General features: G+C 34.4%; 2 protein-coding genes across 3 annotated transcripts; one reads left to right on the plus strand and one right to left on the minus strand.

The window, feature by feature from the left end:
- The first annotated feature begins 553 nt into the window (after window positions 1–553).
- On the plus strand, window positions 554–8,558 carry gpd1c (glycerol-3-phosphate dehydrogenase 1c). The gene is made up of 8 exons (XM_067412244.1): window positions 554–678; window positions 2,742–2,919; window positions 3,762–3,902; window positions 4,375–4,513; window positions 4,585–4,697; window positions 5,987–6,220; window positions 8,022–8,128; window positions 8,215–8,558. Exons 1-8 carry the CDS (start codon window positions 638–640, stop codon window positions 8,309–8,311), a joined length of 1,050 nt encoding a protein of 349 aa, XP_067268345.1. The 5' UTR covers window positions 554–637; the 3' UTR covers window positions 8,312–8,558.
- A 27-nt stretch (window positions 8,559–8,585) lies between these two features.
- ctss1 (cathepsin S, ortholog 1) lies at window positions 8,586–15,555 on the minus strand. 2 transcript variants are annotated; one of them, XM_067412243.1, is made up of 8 exons: window positions 15,386–15,471; window positions 13,990–14,114; window positions 12,763–12,885; window positions 11,508–11,663; window positions 11,205–11,429; window positions 10,813–10,978; window positions 10,641–10,746; window positions 8,586–9,096 (listed from the first exon to the last, which is right to left on the minus strand). In XM_067412243.1, the coding sequence occupies exons 2-8, from the start codon at window positions 14,110–14,112 to the stop codon at window positions 8,985–8,987; spliced, it is 1,011 nt and encodes a 336-aa protein (XP_067268344.1). In that variant the 5' UTR covers window positions 14,113–14,114; window positions 15,386–15,471; the 3' UTR covers window positions 8,586–8,984. The 2 variants fall into 2 exon arrangements, with proteins under 2 accessions (XP_067268344.1, XP_067268343.1); XM_067412242.1 differs by having other exon boundaries at window positions 8,590–9,096; window positions 15,319–15,555.
- Window positions 15,556–17,842: the final 2,287 nt, after the last annotated feature.

Consider the following 17,842-nt stretch of genomic DNA (forward strand, 5'->3'; position numbering starts at 1 on the left):
CTACATCAATTTATCCACTAACCATTCAGAAACGTCTAAAAGTTGTAACTTCTTCCTGAGTCTCTCCATCAGTGTCGACTCCGGTTTGAACAATGTAAGGCTGAACACTTTCCTCATTTTGGCTGCGTGAGATTCTCCAGCTTTGTTGTTGTTGAGCTGTTAAAGCTCCGCCCTCTTCTGGAAAGCGGAGCTCATTTGCATTTAAAGGGACACACACAAAAACGGCGTGTTTTTGCTCACACCCAAATAGGGGCGAATTTGACAAGCTATAATAAATGATCTGTGGGGGATTTTGAGCTGAAACACATTCTGGAGACACCAGAGACTGATATTACATCTTGTGCATTATAGGTCCCCGTTAAGACAAATAAAATCATGTAAGTTAAGCTGAGCTGAAAATTCAAGCATTATAAGTCATGCATAAATCAAAAATTATGTCCATTCTGTTTAAGTATCAGTATTACACAGAGGCTCAGATGCACAGAAAGAAGGAATCTAGGATTAGAGACAAATCCAGACCTGTTGAACCCAGCCTTACATTCTCTCTCTCTCCCTCTCTCTCTCTCTCTCTCTATGACGGGTGTGTCAGGAAGTCAAACTTCACTCTCTCACTGACTGGTCAACAGACAACAACACAATGCCTGGAAAGAAAGTTTGTATCATTGGCTCTGGAAACTGGTGAGTTCCCTCTCATGTATCAAACAGGGGCTTCCGGTTGATATGATTATGATTATGATGATGCCTGTAGCAGCTGTTTGCAGTTTTTCTACTACGCAGTCAACACTGAACGCGACGCGACGCCAGACGCGCGACCAGTTTCATTTTCAGCGGCGTCTGTCTTGCGTTTCCACATGTGTGTGTTTGTATAGATGCGCGCGTGCGCGTGTGTATGTGTTCACGCGCTTACAAAACTACTGTGTTGAACTGATATGATTGCCATATTTGTAATTTACCGCGTTACTTTGTAAGAATACGATTCCTCTCACATCCCAGCAAACAAAATACGTTTGCTAACGTCCCCATTAAACTGTGAAAACATTAAATGTTCTCTGAAAGAGAAGTTTTTAATATTTATAAATGTTTTTCTTGGTTACGTGAACGTTAAGGGAACATGCAATTTCATCATTCTTCAAACATTATGGGAACGTTACTTTCTGACTGTTCTCTGAACGTTCTGAAACAAAAAACAGACAAACTAAAACGTTTTGAGAACATTAAGGTCACAAAACGTTTAGCGAATTTTATATTAACCTTATTATATTATATTAACTTTGAGAGAACCTTGCCAGAACGTTCACTGTTAGCTGGGTATGTTCCACTGATAACAAAAATAATATCTTCTTGAGACGTTTTAGTTTGATGTTTGTCTAATGTTTGTTTCAGAACGTTCAGAGAACATTCAAAAGTAACGTTGAAGAATGATACAATGGAAAGTTCCCTTTAAAACATTAAATAAACTGGATGTTTTGAACATTCAGAGAACATTTAATCAGAAATAATGTTTTCATAACCTAATGGGAACGTTATTATAACGTTCTTAGAACATATTTTTGTTAGGTGTGTACTGTGGTACTTGGTTAACTCTTGGTTAGTGATGTGTCAAACCCGGAGCCCTCGGGATCTTCCTCATTAAAGGAACACTCCACTTTTTTTGAAAATAGGCTCATTTTCCAACTCCCCTAGAGTTAAACGGTTGAGTTTTACCGTTTTCGAGCCGATCTCCGGTTCTGGTGGTACCACTTTTAGCATAGCTTAGCATAGTTCATTGAATCTGATTAGATTGTTAGCATCGCGCTTAAAAATGACCAAAGAGTTTTTATAATTTTCCTATTTAAAACTTGACTCTTCTGTAGTTAAATCGTGTACTAAGACCGACAGAAAATAAAAAGTTGTGATTTTCTGGGCTGATATGGCTAGGAACTATACTCTCATTCCGGCGTAATAATCAAGGAACTTTGCTGCCATTCCATGGCTGCAGCAGGCAATGAACTATGCTAAGCTATGCTAAAAGTGGTACCACCAGAACCGGAGATCGGCTGAATGGATTCGAAAACAGTAAAACTCAACTGTTTAACTCTAGGGGAGTTGGAAAATGAGCCTATTTTCAAAAAAAGTGGAGTGTTCCTTTAAAGTACGAACCAATCGCCATTACTGTAATCGGTGTTATTTTAGTATTATTTGTTTTTAGAAGTTTTGCTAATATTTTGCTAATATTAGTTTTGTTAATATTTTGAATTTGCTTTTGTTTTTATGCTTTTTTTAACTTTTATTTTAATTTTATACATTTTTGTTATGTTCTTTTGTAATTTTTTTCTTTTTTAAATATTACTATTTAGGTTTAATTTATTTTTATTTGAGTTTTTATTTTCAGTTTAGTTGGGATAAGTTCTTGAGTTGATCATTTAAATGCTTCAACTTCAACTAACTAAAAACTACAAATGTAACTGAAATAAGTTTTCTGAAATCTAGTATTTATATTTTATTTTATTTGAGCTTTATTTCAATTAACAAAATGTTAATTGAAATAAACATTCAAAAGTTACGTTCGAAGAATGATAAAATGGAATGTTCCCATAAAAACATTTAATAAACTGGATGTTTTGAACATTCAGAGAACAGTAATGTTTTCATAACCTAATGGGAACGTTATTATAACGTTCTTAGAACATATTTTTGTTAGCTGTGTACCGTGGCACTTGGTTAACTCTTGTTTGTGTGTGTTTTTGTGTGTTGTTGTTCAGGGGTTCTGCCATCGCCAAGATCATCGGTCACAATGTGAAAGCGTCAAACCGCTTCGACCCGATGGTGAAGATGTGGGTTTATGAGGAGATGATTGACGGACGCAAACTCACAGAGATCATCAACACCGAACACGAGAACGTCAAGTACCTGCCCGGACACAAACTGCCCAAAAATGTGGTGTGTGTCTCCTCATGAGCGTTAGTACAGTGCTGGGATCAGATCATAATACCATGGCACTTTGATTTACACGTGGTACTTCAAAGAACAGTAAGCCAGATTACCTAGAGTTTATTATTAGATGTTATCAGTAAATTGACACACAGATTAAAGTGATGAACTTTGCACAGATCACCTTTGAACTCATCTACACATTACCGCAGCGTCGCCGTGTTTCTCAACCAGACACACATTAATAATGACGACACATGCAACTAATGTAACCTACGACATGCGACGTAAGAACATTTCGGGTGGGCTGCACCAATACGCATTAAGCCCAAATCTAGATTAAATCACGGTTTATCTAATAGTTCTGTTGCACTTTAAAAAACCGTTCAACTTTCAACCAGATGCGGATGAGCCGGATTAATAATGACTCATATAACAGCTACTCAAGCAGACTATAACTAGGTCAAAGCTGAAGGAGTAATAAAAGTTGTGTAGCAATCGTTCAAGCTCTGTGTCTTTACATGGAGGACCTTTGAATATTGTGCTAGACTGTGAGAAGTCTGTTCGTTATAAAGGTTAAAGGGATAGTTCAACCCAAAATAAACATTCTGTCATCATTTACTCACTCTCAAACCTGTTTCTTTGATCTGTTGAACACAGAAGAAGATATTTTGAAGAATGTTGCTGGTCCCCATTGACTTGCAGTGTATTTTAGTTCATACTATGGAAGTGAATGGGGACCAGCAGCTGTGAGTAAACAAGTTTTTATTTTTGGGTGAATTATCCCTTAAAGAACCACTGATCTAAACCAGCTCATGAGTGTATTTCAAGAGTCAAATGTGTTTCCACAGGTGGCGGTTCCTGACGTCACGGAGGCCACGAGCGGAGCCGACTTCCTGATCTTCGTCATTCCTCATCAGTTCATTGTGAAAATCTGTGACCAGATGAAACCTCACGTCAAACCCGGAGCCCTCGGGATCTCCCTCATTAAAGTACGAGCCACTGAAATCAGTGTTATTTTAGTATTATTTGTTTTTTATTAGAGTTTTTGCTAATATTTTGAATTTGCTTTTGTTTTTATTCTTTTTTAGTTTTTATTTTAATTTTAGACATACTTTAAGTAATTTTGTTGTGTTTTTGTATTTTTTTCTAGCTTTTTAAAATATTAGGTTTTATTTGTTTTTATGTGAGCTTTTAGTTTTGTTTCAGTTTGGGTAAGTTCTTCAACTTAAACAAAATGAAAATGAGAAATGTTACTGAAATAGGTTTTCCATCTATTATTTTATTTTATTTGAGATTTATTTAGCTTTTTTCCTTTAGTTTGGTGGGTTAAACATGCAACATAAAAATATTTATTGTTTGCATTGTGTATACTGTTTCACATAGCATTTTTTTTTAAATAGTATAGTATGCAGTGCACTAGTAGTAGTTCCAAACTCATCTTGTGTGTGTGTGTGTGTTTAGGGCATCGACGAGGGTCCGGATGGTCTGACTCTGATCTCTGACATCATCAGGTCCAAGCTGGAGATCGAGGTCAGTGTGCTGATGGGCGCCAACATCGCCAGTGAGGTGGCAGAAGAGAAGTTCTGCGAGACGACCATCGGTGTGTGAGAATCCTGCAGAGCGTTTGACCTCGTGTGCTTCAGTGTGTTTATGATCCTGTGTGTGTTTCAGGAGCCACTAATGAACCCAAAGGCAAGATCTTCAAAGAGCTTCTGCAGACGCCAAACTTCCGCATCACTGTGGTGAAGGAGAGCGACACGGTGGAGCTGTGCGGAGCGCTGAAGGTGCCTGAACACACACACACACACACACACACACACACACACACACACACACACACACACACACACACACACACACACGACTGCAGTGTATCTCACAGTGTTCTAGAATCCATCTTTAAAGCCTTTAAAGCAAATTTACACCACATTAGGGGGGAAAAATGCTTTTTTGCTTGTTTTGGTAAAAATTATAAGATGAAAAAGATGTCATTATGACAAAAAGTTAAAATTATGGGACAAAACGAGTAATAATTACGAGGGAAAATGTTGAAATTATGAGATAAAAAGTCTTAATGATGACAAACTTAAAATTATATGATTGAAAGAAGTCGTTAAAAAGTTAGAATTATGATATAAAAAGCTGAAATGTTGAGATAAAAAAGTTTTATGAGAAAAACTTAGAATTATGAAATAAAGTTGAAATTGTGAGATAAAAAGTTAGAAATTATGATATAAAAATTTGAAATTATGAAATAAAAAGTAATTTGTATGACAAAAAAATCAAAATTATGAGTAAAAATATGAAATTATGATAAAAAGTCAGAATTATGAGATAAAAAATTGATATTATGAGATAAAAACTTGAAATTATGAGATAAAACAATTATGAGACAAAGAAGTCGAAATTATGAGATAAAAAGTCATAATGATGACAAGTTGAAATTTTGAGATAAAATGAATTTATGGTAAAAAAAAGTCAGAATTATGGTATGTAAAGTCAAAATTATGAGATAAAAAGTTTGAATTATGAGATAAAAAGTCAGAATTATATGAAAAGTCAATTATGAGACAAAGAAGTCGAAATTATGACAGTCATAATTATGTAAAATAGTCAAAATAATGAGGTGAAAAGTCAAAATTATGAGATTGAGAACAGTCATTGCTGACTTAGAAGTCCATAATTTTATCTCATAATTATTACTTTTATGTTATAATTATAAAAATGTAATGTCATAAATATGACTTTTTATCTCATAATAATGCATGATTTAGTTTTCTTATGTGGCAGAAATGGGCTTCCGTACATGTCAGAATGATGACACTGAATTTTATTGTAGATCAGGGATTGGTTTTTATGTTTTGTAATAGTTGATCAAATTAAAATGACTAACTGGAAATACTGGAAATAAGTACAATTTACACAGATAATCCTGTTCAAATGTTAAGGCAGTTCTAAATAAAAAAAAAAACAACATGCAATTTTTATAATCCCTCTTTTTGTAAATGATCAACATTTTGCAGATTGTGCGCGGTGTGTGTTTATGAGCGCAGCTGTACTGTGTCTCTGCTAGAACATTGTGGCGGTGGGCGCGGGCTTCTGTGACGGCCTGGGCTTCGGGGACAACACTAAAGCTGCCGTCATCAGACTGGGGCTCATGGAGATGGTGGCCTTCTCCAAAATCTTCTGCAAGAGCACCGTCTCCTCCGCCACCTTCCTGGAGAGCTGCGGCGTCGCCGACCTCATCACCACCTGCTATGGCGGACGCAACCGGCGCGTGGCGGAGGCCTTCGCTCGCTCGCAGAAGGTCCAACTGACACATCACACACTGATGATCACATGATGAGCAGCGCTTCACAGGCTCTGTGTCAATCATGGATCTACACCACGACAAAATAAAAAAGTAGTCGTGACTTCTGATCTCAGACTTTTTTTTTCTTGCAATTCTGAGAAAATTCGCAAAAATGTGAGATATTATCTCAGAATCGTGAGATTCGGAAACATTTTCACAATGTCGAGATTTAACCTTCAATTGCAAGTTTTTAAATCGCAGATCTTAGGAAAAAAGTTTACTTATAAACTCCGAATTGCAAGAAAAAAAACAAAATTGTTAGATGAAAAGTCATAATTACCTTTTTTATTTTTTATTCCATGCCAAAAAAAAGAAAAAAAGAAATTGAGAAAAAAGTTAGAATTATGATATAAAGTCAAAATAATGAGATAAAAAGTCAGAATTATGACTTACTTCAAAACTGAGATAAAATGTAGAAATTATAGTCATAAGTCATAATTATGCTAAAAAGTAAAATAGTGAGATGAAAAAGTCAATTATGACAAATCGAAATTATGAGATGAAAAAGTTGAAATTATGAGACAATCACAGATCTACGCCAAGAAACGTCAAAATTAGAATAGTAGTCGCAACTTCTTATCTCAGAATTTGGACAAGAAAAAAGTCTGAATTCTGAGATAAAAAGTTACAATTAATTTTTTGTTTTTTTATTCTGTGGCAGAAATAAAAAAAAAGAATTCCAAGAAAAATGTACAATTCTGAGATGTAAACTTACAATTGCAAGTTTATAAATTACCATTCTGAGGGGAAAAAAGTTGCAAGATACAAACTAAAAAAAGTTGTTAAATGTTAAGATAAAAAGTTTATTACTTTTTTATTTTGTTATTCGAGATATAAACTATATAATTGCGAGATATAAACTATACGGAAGAGGATTAGGGCCAAGCAATAATACAAAAATAAAACCATCTCTAGATTAAAGTTGCTAAATTTCGAGAAAAATAAACTCGTTCTTGACTTGAGAATAAAGTCATTAATAAACGAGAAAAAACTCGTTAAATTACGAGAACAAATTCGGTAAATTATGAGAAAAATGTCGTTAAATTTCGAGAAAAAAGTCGAGATAAAATGTTGAGAATAAAGTCATTAAATTATGAGAAAAAAGTTGTTAAATTACGAGAACAAATTCGTAAAATTACGAATTTGTTCTCATAATTTAACGACATTTTTCTCCTAATTTAATGACTTTATTCTCATAATTTATTGACTTTATTCTCATAATTTAATGACTTTATCCTCAACATTTTATCTCGACTTTTTTCTCGAAATTTAACGACATTTTTCTCATACTTTAACCAATTTTTTCTCGTAATTTAACAACTTTTTTCTCGTCATTTAATGACTTTGTTCTCAACATTTTATCTCAACCTTTTTCTTGAAATTTAACAACTTTAATCTCGAGATGGTTTTATTTTTTTATTATTGCTTGGCCCTAATCCTCTTCCGTAAAACTAACATCATTAACTTATCATTTAATTCTAATAAAATATAAACATTAAATTTATGCATTATTTTGGAGATTTTTCTGTTATTTCCGTAAATTACTAGTTTTATCAATAATTCTAACATAAAAAGCACATTATTATTTCATTTAACTACACAACAACAGACCTACACAACATCAGTCCTAACAGACCGTCGAGTCTCTGCTGACAGTTCACAGCTTTAACTGGAGCGAAGGAACAAAACGCTGATCTGTTGAGTGATTTAAAGTTCATTCCTCTATTATTCACTTGTTCTTCCTGTCTTTCATTAGTCGATAGTGGAACTGGAAGCTGAGATGCTGAACGGTCAGAAGCTTCAGGGCCCTCAGACGTCTGCAGAGGTGCACAAGATCCTTCAGAAGAGAAACATGATTGACAAGTGAGTCCCAGTGACATCATCATTACATCATCGTCACATGCTCAGCTGTGCGTGTCTGATATCTGTGTGTGTGTGTGTGTGTGTAGGTTTCCTCTGTTCGTGTCCGTGTATCAGATCTGTTTCGAGGGTCGGCCGGTGAAGGACTTCATCAGCTGCCTTCAGAATCACCCAGAGCACATGTGACCGACCCGGCCCGGCCCGCACTCTACTGACACTACTGAACTAAAGTCGATTATCATCAGTCCAGGATGTTTTAATGCACTGCAACAGTATTTGTGTTATTTCTGACTCAGGACTGCATCGCTGATGAACGCACAGTACGGTTAGACCGGCGCCGTTTTACATTCGTCTCATCGATAGATTCGTGTAAAATGTCGTGTCAAACTTTTTAACACAAACAATAAAAGCCATGCTGCTTATTTGAATCAAACTTTGAGCTTTATTTATTTATTCTCACAACACTCAAGCACACAATTACACTTATTAAAACAACAGAAACTTTTAATCAATTAAAGACTGACGTCAATGAGGTTTTTGTCCAATCAGATGCTGTAGAATGACAATGCTCCTCCCACCTGCTTCTAACTATCAATATCTACTTTATTTCAAACAACAATTGCAAACAGTCAAACAAGACACTTAATAAAATGAAATAAAAGTTTACTGTAAAGCAAAGGTACTGAGCTAAACATTTTGGGTTTTATATAAAATATATATTTAATGAAATAACTCCAAGCCAAAGACTACTTGTTGTTTTCGTCTATAGTGACAGCTATCATGTGTGGTTTTGCAGGGCTGTGATGTAAACTAAAGATTATTTTAAAAAGACATTTCCCTCTCCAGCGTCTCAGGAACATCAGATCGGATCAGATGAGATGGTGGGGTAAATGGCAAACCTGGATATTCCACACATGTTTTTATTTCGTGCCATGCGTATGAAGCCCTTTTCACCCCACGCCGTCCCCCAGCTGACCGACAGACAGAAAAGAGAATGATCCTCAAATAATCAATAATCACTTCATATTCACACCACTAGAGGTCAGTAGAGCTCACAGTCAAATACTGGAACTCACATTATTATATAAACAAATATAATGAATATAACATGTATTTGTACAAATATGAATATTATAATTAAAATAATTATAACAATATGATAAAAAGATGACTTGATATTATTATATTACAGCAGTGCAAAAAATGCTGTTCTTAGAGTTTTTGTCTTGTTTCTAGTCAAAATATCTTAAAGTTCTTAAATCAAGAAGCATTTTCTTGACAAGTAATAATTATTTTCTTATTTTCAGGAAAAATAATTTAAAATTAAGTGAGTTTTTCCTTAAAACAAGCAAAATAATCTTATTTCAAACCAGAAATAAGATATCTACGGAAGAGGATTAGGGCCAAGCAATAATAAAAAAATAAAACCATCTCGAGATTAAAGTTGTTAAATTTCGAAAAAAAAAAAAAAACTCGTTAAATTTCGAGAAAAAAGTCGAGATAAAATGTTGAGAACAAATTCTTTAAATTATGAGAAAAAAGTCATTAAGAATTTGTTCTCATAATCTAACGACTTTTTTCTCGTAATTTAATGAGTTTTTTCTCGAAATTTAACAACTTTAATCTCGAGATGGTTTTATTTTTTTATTATTGCTTGGCCCTAATCCTCTTCCGTAGATATATAATCTTGTTTTCAGTTTGGATTAAGACTTAATTTTAACTAATTTTTCCTGAAAACAAGAAAATAGTTTTTACTTGTCAAGAAAATGCTTCTTGATCTTAGAATTTTTAGATATTTGGACTGGAAACAAGGCAAAAACTCTAAGAACAGCATTTTTTGAAGTGAATCACATGACAAAAAAACTTTTAAAGGGTTAGTTCACCCAAAATTGGCAATTTCTGTCATTAATTACTCTCCCTCATGTTGTTTCACACCTGTAAGACTTTCATTCATCTTCAGAACACAAATTAAGATATTTTTGATGAAATTTATTTAGGTTTTTCTTCACATATAAACACTGATCACATGTCAGTTATGGTAAACAGAAGCTCAAGCAAAGAAGAAAAAAGTTAGAATTATGACATAAAGTCGAAATTATGTGATAAAAAGTCAGAATTATGAGATAAAGTCATAATTGCCAAATCGAAATTATGAGGTAAAAGTTGAAATTATGAAATCAAAAGGTGAAAGTATGAGATTAAAACGATGAGATAAAAAGTCATAATTATGTTAAAAAGTAAAATAATGAGATGAAAAAGTCAATTATGACACAAGTTGAAATTACAAAAGAAATGACAAAATAAAAAAATAGTCACAACTTCTTGAAGTCTGAATTCTGAGTGAAAAAGCACAATTAGTTTTTAGCAGAAAAAAAAAAAAAAAGAATTCTGAGATTTAAACTTGCAATTGCTAGTTTATAAATTGCCATTCTGAGGGGAAAAATCACTTCTGGCTGAATTAACCCTTTAATGTCGTAACTGTCAGATCGTATTTTAGTATAAAGTGAAAATCAACCTGTTTTTCACCAGCCAGTAATCCTGTCCATTTTCTGACCCGTAACCGACCACGAGAACCGCATGATTGACCAATCCAGAGCTGCACTTCGGATCACTGTAGATTCCTGAACACACACACACACATTCAGACAGCTAATAAACACGTGTGTGTGTGTGTGTGTGTGTCTTACCTCCTCTGTATCTGTGGAAGGAAGCAGGTCTGGCGTTTATGCCGACGGACACGGGGCCGACGTTAGCGACGGCGTACTGCAGCGCTCCCTCGTTGTGAGGGGGAAGAATCCGGAATCCTGAGCAGTATCCCGCTCTTCCCGTCACAGAATATCGACACACACCCTCCTGTAAACATCACGACGACATCACGACACCCTTCAGAGCTTCACATCAGGCTTTCAGCAACTCACATTATTTATTTAAAATTTACATTTTTATGATTTAATTCATTTTTATTGATTTGTAGCTTTTCATTAGCCTTCTACAGTTCCCTCATGATCCTCCAGGGGTCACAATCTTCCAGTTTTGAGATTCCCTGCTTCATAAGCGTGGTTATGAGTATCTGAAGTACCTTGTGTTCGTACGGGTAGAAGGTGTTGGAGTCGATGCCTTTGTTCTGGATGATGTAGAGAAAGGCTCGGCTCAGGTATCCGCCCTTACAGCCGCGGTTCCCCAAACTCACGCTGCAGTCCAGCAGGTTCTGTGGACTCAGCGGAACCAGAGCGCCGGTTCTTCTCTTCATCTGCCCCTCCAGAGCCCCGACAGCACTGAAGGCCCAGCAGGAGCCGCACGGGCCCTGAACACACACACGCACGTTACGCTCCTGTGATCACACACACACTCTCACTGCACACACACACACACACACACACACCTGGTTCTGGACGGGACTGACCATCCCGCGCTCCGTCCAGTTGACTCTGGGAGGGACGGTCAGGTGATCATGTGACCGAGGGCTGAACGTCACGTTGATGTCGGGAAAATCTTCCTCCAGTAAACCGTTCATCAGAGGATTGACTTCATCTGCAGTCTGAACACACACACACACACACCATTCATGTGACCTTTGACCTGCACCGACATGAGAAAACAGCTATAACAGGAACGTCTTGCTTTTCTGAAAAATGTATCAAAAGTGAGTTTATGATTCATAAAATGAGAAGAAATATCTGAAACTAGTTTGAATTAAGGTGGTTTTTCTTCTTCTTGAGCAGATATTCTTTCTCTTAATTTTGATCAGTTTGACTTCTGATGTCATTTAAGAATTTGACATGATTTAATTAATTTTTTGTAAATATTTTATTTTGAGTGATATATTTAGAAAATTAATTTAATTTGCCATTTTTATGATTTTATTATTTTATGTAGATTGTTATTTTAAAATAATTTGTTTTAAATTTACATTTTTATTATTTAATTAGTTTCATTTTGATTGTTCTTATTTTTAAAATGATGAATTTGTTAGAAATTTTTAGTAACTTGTTTTTTGTAGATTGTTAATTTAAATCATTTAAAATTCTTTTTTATTTTACATTTTTTATGATTTCATACATTTTTAAATTTTGAATGTTTGTATTTTTAAATTATTTTAATTTATTTTTAATATTTAATTAATTTTTAGGTATATATATTTTTTATTTTAAAATTACTTCATTTTAAATGTACATTTTTTATGATTTAATTAATTTTTATGTAGATTGTTTTTATTTTAAAATCATTTATTTTAAATTTACATTTTTATGATTTAATTAGTTTTATTTGGATTGTTTATATTTTTAAAATGACAAACGTTTTTTTTGTTGATTGTTAATTTAAATAATTTAAAATTCATTTATGTTTTTTAATTTGACATTTTTTATGATTTCATAATTTTTTAAAATGTTTTTTTATTTTGAATGTTTGTTTTTTAAATGACTTTAATTTGACATTTTTATTACTTAATTATTTTTGTATGTATATTGTTTTTTATTTTAAATGTAAATTTTTTATGATTTAATTAATTTTTATGTTGGTTGTTTTTTTTAAAAACTTATTTTAATTTTAGATTTTAATAATTTAATTTTAGGAGAAATAGTCCTCAATATCTACGATTCTATTCTCAGATTCTTCTCTTGAAGGTGTTTCAGCACCATGTCGCTCAGCTGGTTCAGTCCCAGAGTGAATGTGTGCAGACCGACGGCCGTCTCCTCATTGTGTTTGAGGATCTCCAGAAGATTCTGCTCCCAGACGGCTCTCCTGTGGCGCTCCTCTCTCTAGAAACACATAAAGTAAATTTCAAATATGGAATTAAGTAACTCTACTATAAGATAAGTAAAATTAACAAAGAAAATAAATAATTTTAATTTGGCCAGTAAAATGTTGAGTAATTTCTACTTTGTTGAAGTTTCTTTTGCAATACGTCTTACTCAAACAATATAACACTGAATTAAACCATGCTTTTAAAGTGTCTGCTTTACTTAGAAACAGTTAAGTGAATAATACAATAGATATTACATAGATACCATATCTTCATATTAGCAGTAACGTGACATCTGAACACAGAGACCTCAATACTTGGTACACAATACACAATGACCGTAACATTCGATGGATCGTTTTGAGTGTGAATATCAAAAAATATCCAAATATCACAAAATGGCAAGTTACTAAACAAAAGCAATGATAAAACAATGTAAAACAGCAGAAAATCGACCTCATTAATTATTCAAGGCCCAGTGCATGATGGGAACACCAGTATCAGAAAAGTTCAGTAGTTTTACTTAATTTTATAATCTTGATATTTACGCTTTAATTTCTACAAGCTTAAATTGAGTACTAATATAGAATTTGCTTAGTTTTTTAAATTCTTGCCTGAACTAACTTTTTCATGTAAAAATGTAATTTGTCTTTTCTGCAGTATTTACTTCACCATAAAATCATTTTTACAGTGCAGACTGGCTTCATGTGACTTCCAGTTAAATAATCATCAAAGATTCATAAGAAAAAATGAAATAAATATGTTAAAGAATTCAGATTAACCCCTAAATGTCGATCAGATGCTCTCTTAGTGTGCACTAGACACAACACACGACAGCTTGGCTGTACGTGACGGTTCCAGTCCTCTGACAGATTAGAGCCGACCAATCACAGTCCTGCATGCTGCGATTATTTAATCATTTTACGGCTCACTTGAGCTGATTGTGTCGCACCGGAGGCTCAGTCCTGCTGTGTGTGGATGAACATGATGTGATTGATGATATTCAGAGCTCAGGTGTCACAGACAGAAACACAAACCTCGTTCTGATCTGAGTTCAGTGGGTCATTCATTCATTCATGAGTGTGTGTGTGTGTGTGTGTGTGTGTGTGTGTGTACTCACAGTGTTTCTGTAGCTCTTATTGTGTTGAGATTTCCAGGCCATCCACTGATCAGTCAGACGGCTGATCTCAGAACAGACCAGAGCCAAACACAGAAGAACCAGAACAAACCTGACCACCAGCATACCTGCACACACACACACACACACACACACACACACACACACACACACACTTTTACTGGATTTGGTAGACTTATAATGCATTTTTATCCAATACTCTTCTTTTAGCATAAACGTTTAATCAGTTCATATTATAAACTCCTTTTGTTGTTTCTCATTTGTCACTTATTAGCATCTGCTAAGTAATTAATTAAAAATAATTAATAACCACATTCATATACCATGGTATTTAGACTATATCACATATTATATATTATTTATTTGACTATTTATCATATTTATTGTTTATATATATATATATATATATATATATATATATATATATATATATATATATGAAACTGTAAAAAAAATAAAATAAATAAATAAATAAAAAAATCGGAAATTACTGGTAAATTTCACAAATAATTACAAAGAAATAGCAAATAACCTTGAATTAAACATAAAATTTTGAAGACCGAAATGGTATTTTCTTGTAAAACATTCTCCAGTATCCAGTGTCACACAAATATTACTGAAACATCGGTTTGATGTGCAAATTTTCATCTGGAAGATGTATTTTTGGGCGTTTTCTCGACTGCAAAACATCTCTACTACATTAGATATTGAAAATACATTTAGAAAACGTCTTTAACCCAGCAAACAAAAATATGTTTTTCTAACGTTCACATTAAGTTATAAAAATGTCATTTCTGAACATTCACAAAATCCATTTTTTAAATATATTAAAAACGTATTTTATTGGTTATGCCCTGTAAAAAATTATTTTCATGATTAGTTATGACAACATTTCTTCTTTTGTCAAATCAACTTCAATAATTAATGTGGTTTGGATAACATAATATTTGAGTTTGTGTTGATTAAACCAATCGCCTTCATTGTATGAACTCAAAATTTTAAGTCAATCAGTTAATTTACATTTTCAAGTTATACCAACAATTCTTTTTTATGGTGTATATGAACGTTAAGGTTAATATTTATCAAACGTTATGTGAACGTTACTTTTAAATGTTCTCTGAACGTTCTGAGCAGTAACATTTAAAAAACACAGACGTTCCATATAAATAACGCTTTGAGAACATTATTAACGACCAGATAACTTTGAACGAACGTTAGTGAAAGAACATTTGTTCATAACTTTGAGAGAACGTTCCATGTTAGCTGGGATGTCTGTGATTTAGAAAGTAGTTAAAAAAGAAAACTTTTTACCAGTAGTGTGCAGTAAACCAGACGTTGAAGCGGAGCAGAAGCAGAAGGGAGTGAATGCAGATCTTACCAGCGTCTGAGAGAGATGATCAGACAAACACACGCTTTCACAGCTTCTGAAAGAGGAAGTCACATCACATCTCCACACACCCATCCTCCACTCCATCTCTCTGTTTGTGTTTCTCTCGTTCCCAGTGTCTGTCATGAGAACTCAATTAAACCCGTCAGTGTGTCTCTCTGTCTGCTGACTGTTTTCTCAGTTTGATCAGTTAAACCTTGAGTATTGGTGATTTGAGTGATCAGACCTCCAGCTGTAAGTATTAAAGTGTGTTCAGACACGTTTGACACCCGCAGGAGTGTGCGATACTGATGCTGACGGCTGTGTTCCTGACTCCGCACAATCTCATGTGTTTTACTGTAAAACACACACACGACACAACCTTCCTGCCATGGACACACACGCAGCATGAAGCACGCAAGCACAGATGGAGAGGATCTGACTCAGCAACCTGACAGACAGAGACACACGAGGGAGATTCACCTTCCGCTCACCTCCTGGAACTGTGATTATGAGAGATCCTTCAGAACGGACCTGTGCGATCACAGTCAGAAAACCCCACAGATGGGCTGAAACACAACAGAAGAGTGTCAGAGAGCAGTCAGCACTTATTAGTACACTTATTCTCACTAAAGAAGGCGTCAATCGAGCTGTGAAAGATATAAATTACATGTTTGAAAAAACAGCAAAACATTCCAAGATGAAAACAAAAATTGTGAGAAAACAAAATTTATCCAAAAACTTCACTTAATTTTGCACTACTTTTTCTTCCTAAACTTGAAGTACTTGCACTAATGATATTTTACTTTACACTTCACAATACTGTACAACACAAGTGTACAGTATTTTGTCATGGTAATAAAACTCTTAAAATGAAACTAAACTGACAGACAGACAGAGACACACACACACAGTTCTACAACTCTACAGTGATTGGGTTAAATGTTTGTCCAACCTGCTGGTCAGTTTTATTTAACCCAACTATTGTTTCAAAATGACTATATGTCTGGCTTAAAATGAACCCAAAATAGTTTGGAAATTAAAAATCAGACACATGATTACTAGAGGCAACAATAATAATCAAAAGGTGAACATTTATTAATAAGCAATTTAATAAATGTTTATTGTTTAATTATTATTCATTAAACTTATTAATAAATGTTCATTTCCAACATATTTGGGGTTTATTTTAAGCAAGAAATACAGCAATTTTTAAACAATAGTTGACTTAAATAAAACTACCCAGCAGGTTGAGCAAACATTCAACCCAACCACTGGATTAAAACAACTGAATCTCTGGTTTAAAACAACCCAATCACTGGATTAAAACAACCCAATATCTGGGTTAAAACAACCCAATCACTGGATTAAAACAACCCATTCACTGGATTAAAACAGTCCAAACACTGGATTAAAAAAAACCCAATCACTGGATTAAAACAACCCAATATCTGGGTTAAAACAACCCAATCACTGGATTGAAACAACCCAATCACTGGATTAAAACAACCCAATCTATGGTTTAAAACAACCCAATCGCTGGGTTAAAACAGCCCAATCTCTGGGTTAAAACAACCCAATCGCTGGGTTAAAACAGCCCAATCTCTGGGTTAAAAACAATCTCTGGGTTAAAATAATCCAATCGCTGGGTTAAAACAACCCAATCACTGGATTAAAACAACCCAATATCTGGGTTAAAACAACCCAATCTCTGGGTCAAAGCAACCCAATCTCTGGGTTAAAAAACAATCGCTGGGTTAAAACAACCCAATCTCTGGGTCAAAACAACCCAATCTCTGGCTTAAAAAACAATCTCTGGGTTAAAAATGACTCAATCTCTGGGTTAAAACAACCCAATTGCTGGGTTAAAACAACCCAATCGCTGGGTTAAAAAAAACAATCTCTGGGTTAAAACAACCCAATCGCTGGGTTAAAAAAACAATCGCTGGGTTAAAACAACCCAATCTCTGGGTTAAAACAACCCAATCGCTGGGTTAAAACAGCCCAATCTCTGGGTTAAAAACAATCTCTGGGTTAAAATAATCCAATCGCTGGGTTAAAACAACCCAATCACTGGATTAAAACAACCCAATATCTGGGTTAAAACAACCCAATCTCTGGGTCAAAGCAACCCAATCTCTGGGTTAAAAAACAATCGCTGGGTTAAAACAACCCAATCTCTGGATTAAAACAACCCAATATCTGGGTTAAAACAACCCAATCTCTGGGTCAAAGCAACCCAATCTCTGGGTTAAAAAACAATCGCTGGGTCAAAACAACCCAATCTCTGGCTTAAAAAACAACCTCTGGGTTAAAAATGACTCAATCTCTGGGTTAAAACAACCCAATTGCTGGGTTAAAACAACCCAATCGCTAGGTTAAAAAAACAATCGCTGGGTTAAAACAACCCAATATCTGGGTAGGTCCATTTTCAACCGAACTTTGGTTGTTTTTAACCCAGCATTTTTA

Source organism: Chanodichthys erythropterus, chromosome 15, assembly GCF_024489055.1.
Source record: "Chanodichthys erythropterus isolate Z2021 chromosome 15, ASM2448905v1, whole genome shotgun sequence".
Lineage (NCBI taxonomy): Eukaryota > Metazoa > Chordata > Actinopteri > Cypriniformes > Xenocyprididae > Chanodichthys > Chanodichthys erythropterus.

Coding starts and splice junctions, on each gene's coding strand:
- ctss1 (XM_067412242.1), bottom strand. CDS start 15,520: ATGACAGACACTGGGAACGAGAGAAACACAAACAGAGAGATGGAGTGG. Junction 11,664..12,762: donor TGAACCAGCTGAGCGACATG/GTGCTGAAACAC, acceptor GTGTGTGTTCAG/ACTGCAGATGAAGTCAATCC. Junction 9,097..10,640: donor TACTGGCTGGTGAAAAACAG/GTTGATTTTCAC, acceptor TCTGTCGGTCAG/CTGGGGGACGGCGTGGGGTG.
- gpd1c (XM_067412244.1), top strand. CDS start 638: ATGCCTGGAAAGAAAGTTTGTATCATTGGCTCTGGAAACTG. Junction 2,920..3,761: donor ACAAACTGCCCAAAAATGTG/GTGTGTGTCTCC, acceptor GTGTTTCCACAG/GTGGCGGTTCCTGACGTCAC. Junction 8,129..8,214: donor AAGAGAAACATGATTGACAA/GTGAGTCCCAGT, acceptor GTGTGTGTGTAG/GTTTCCTCTGTTCGTGTCCG.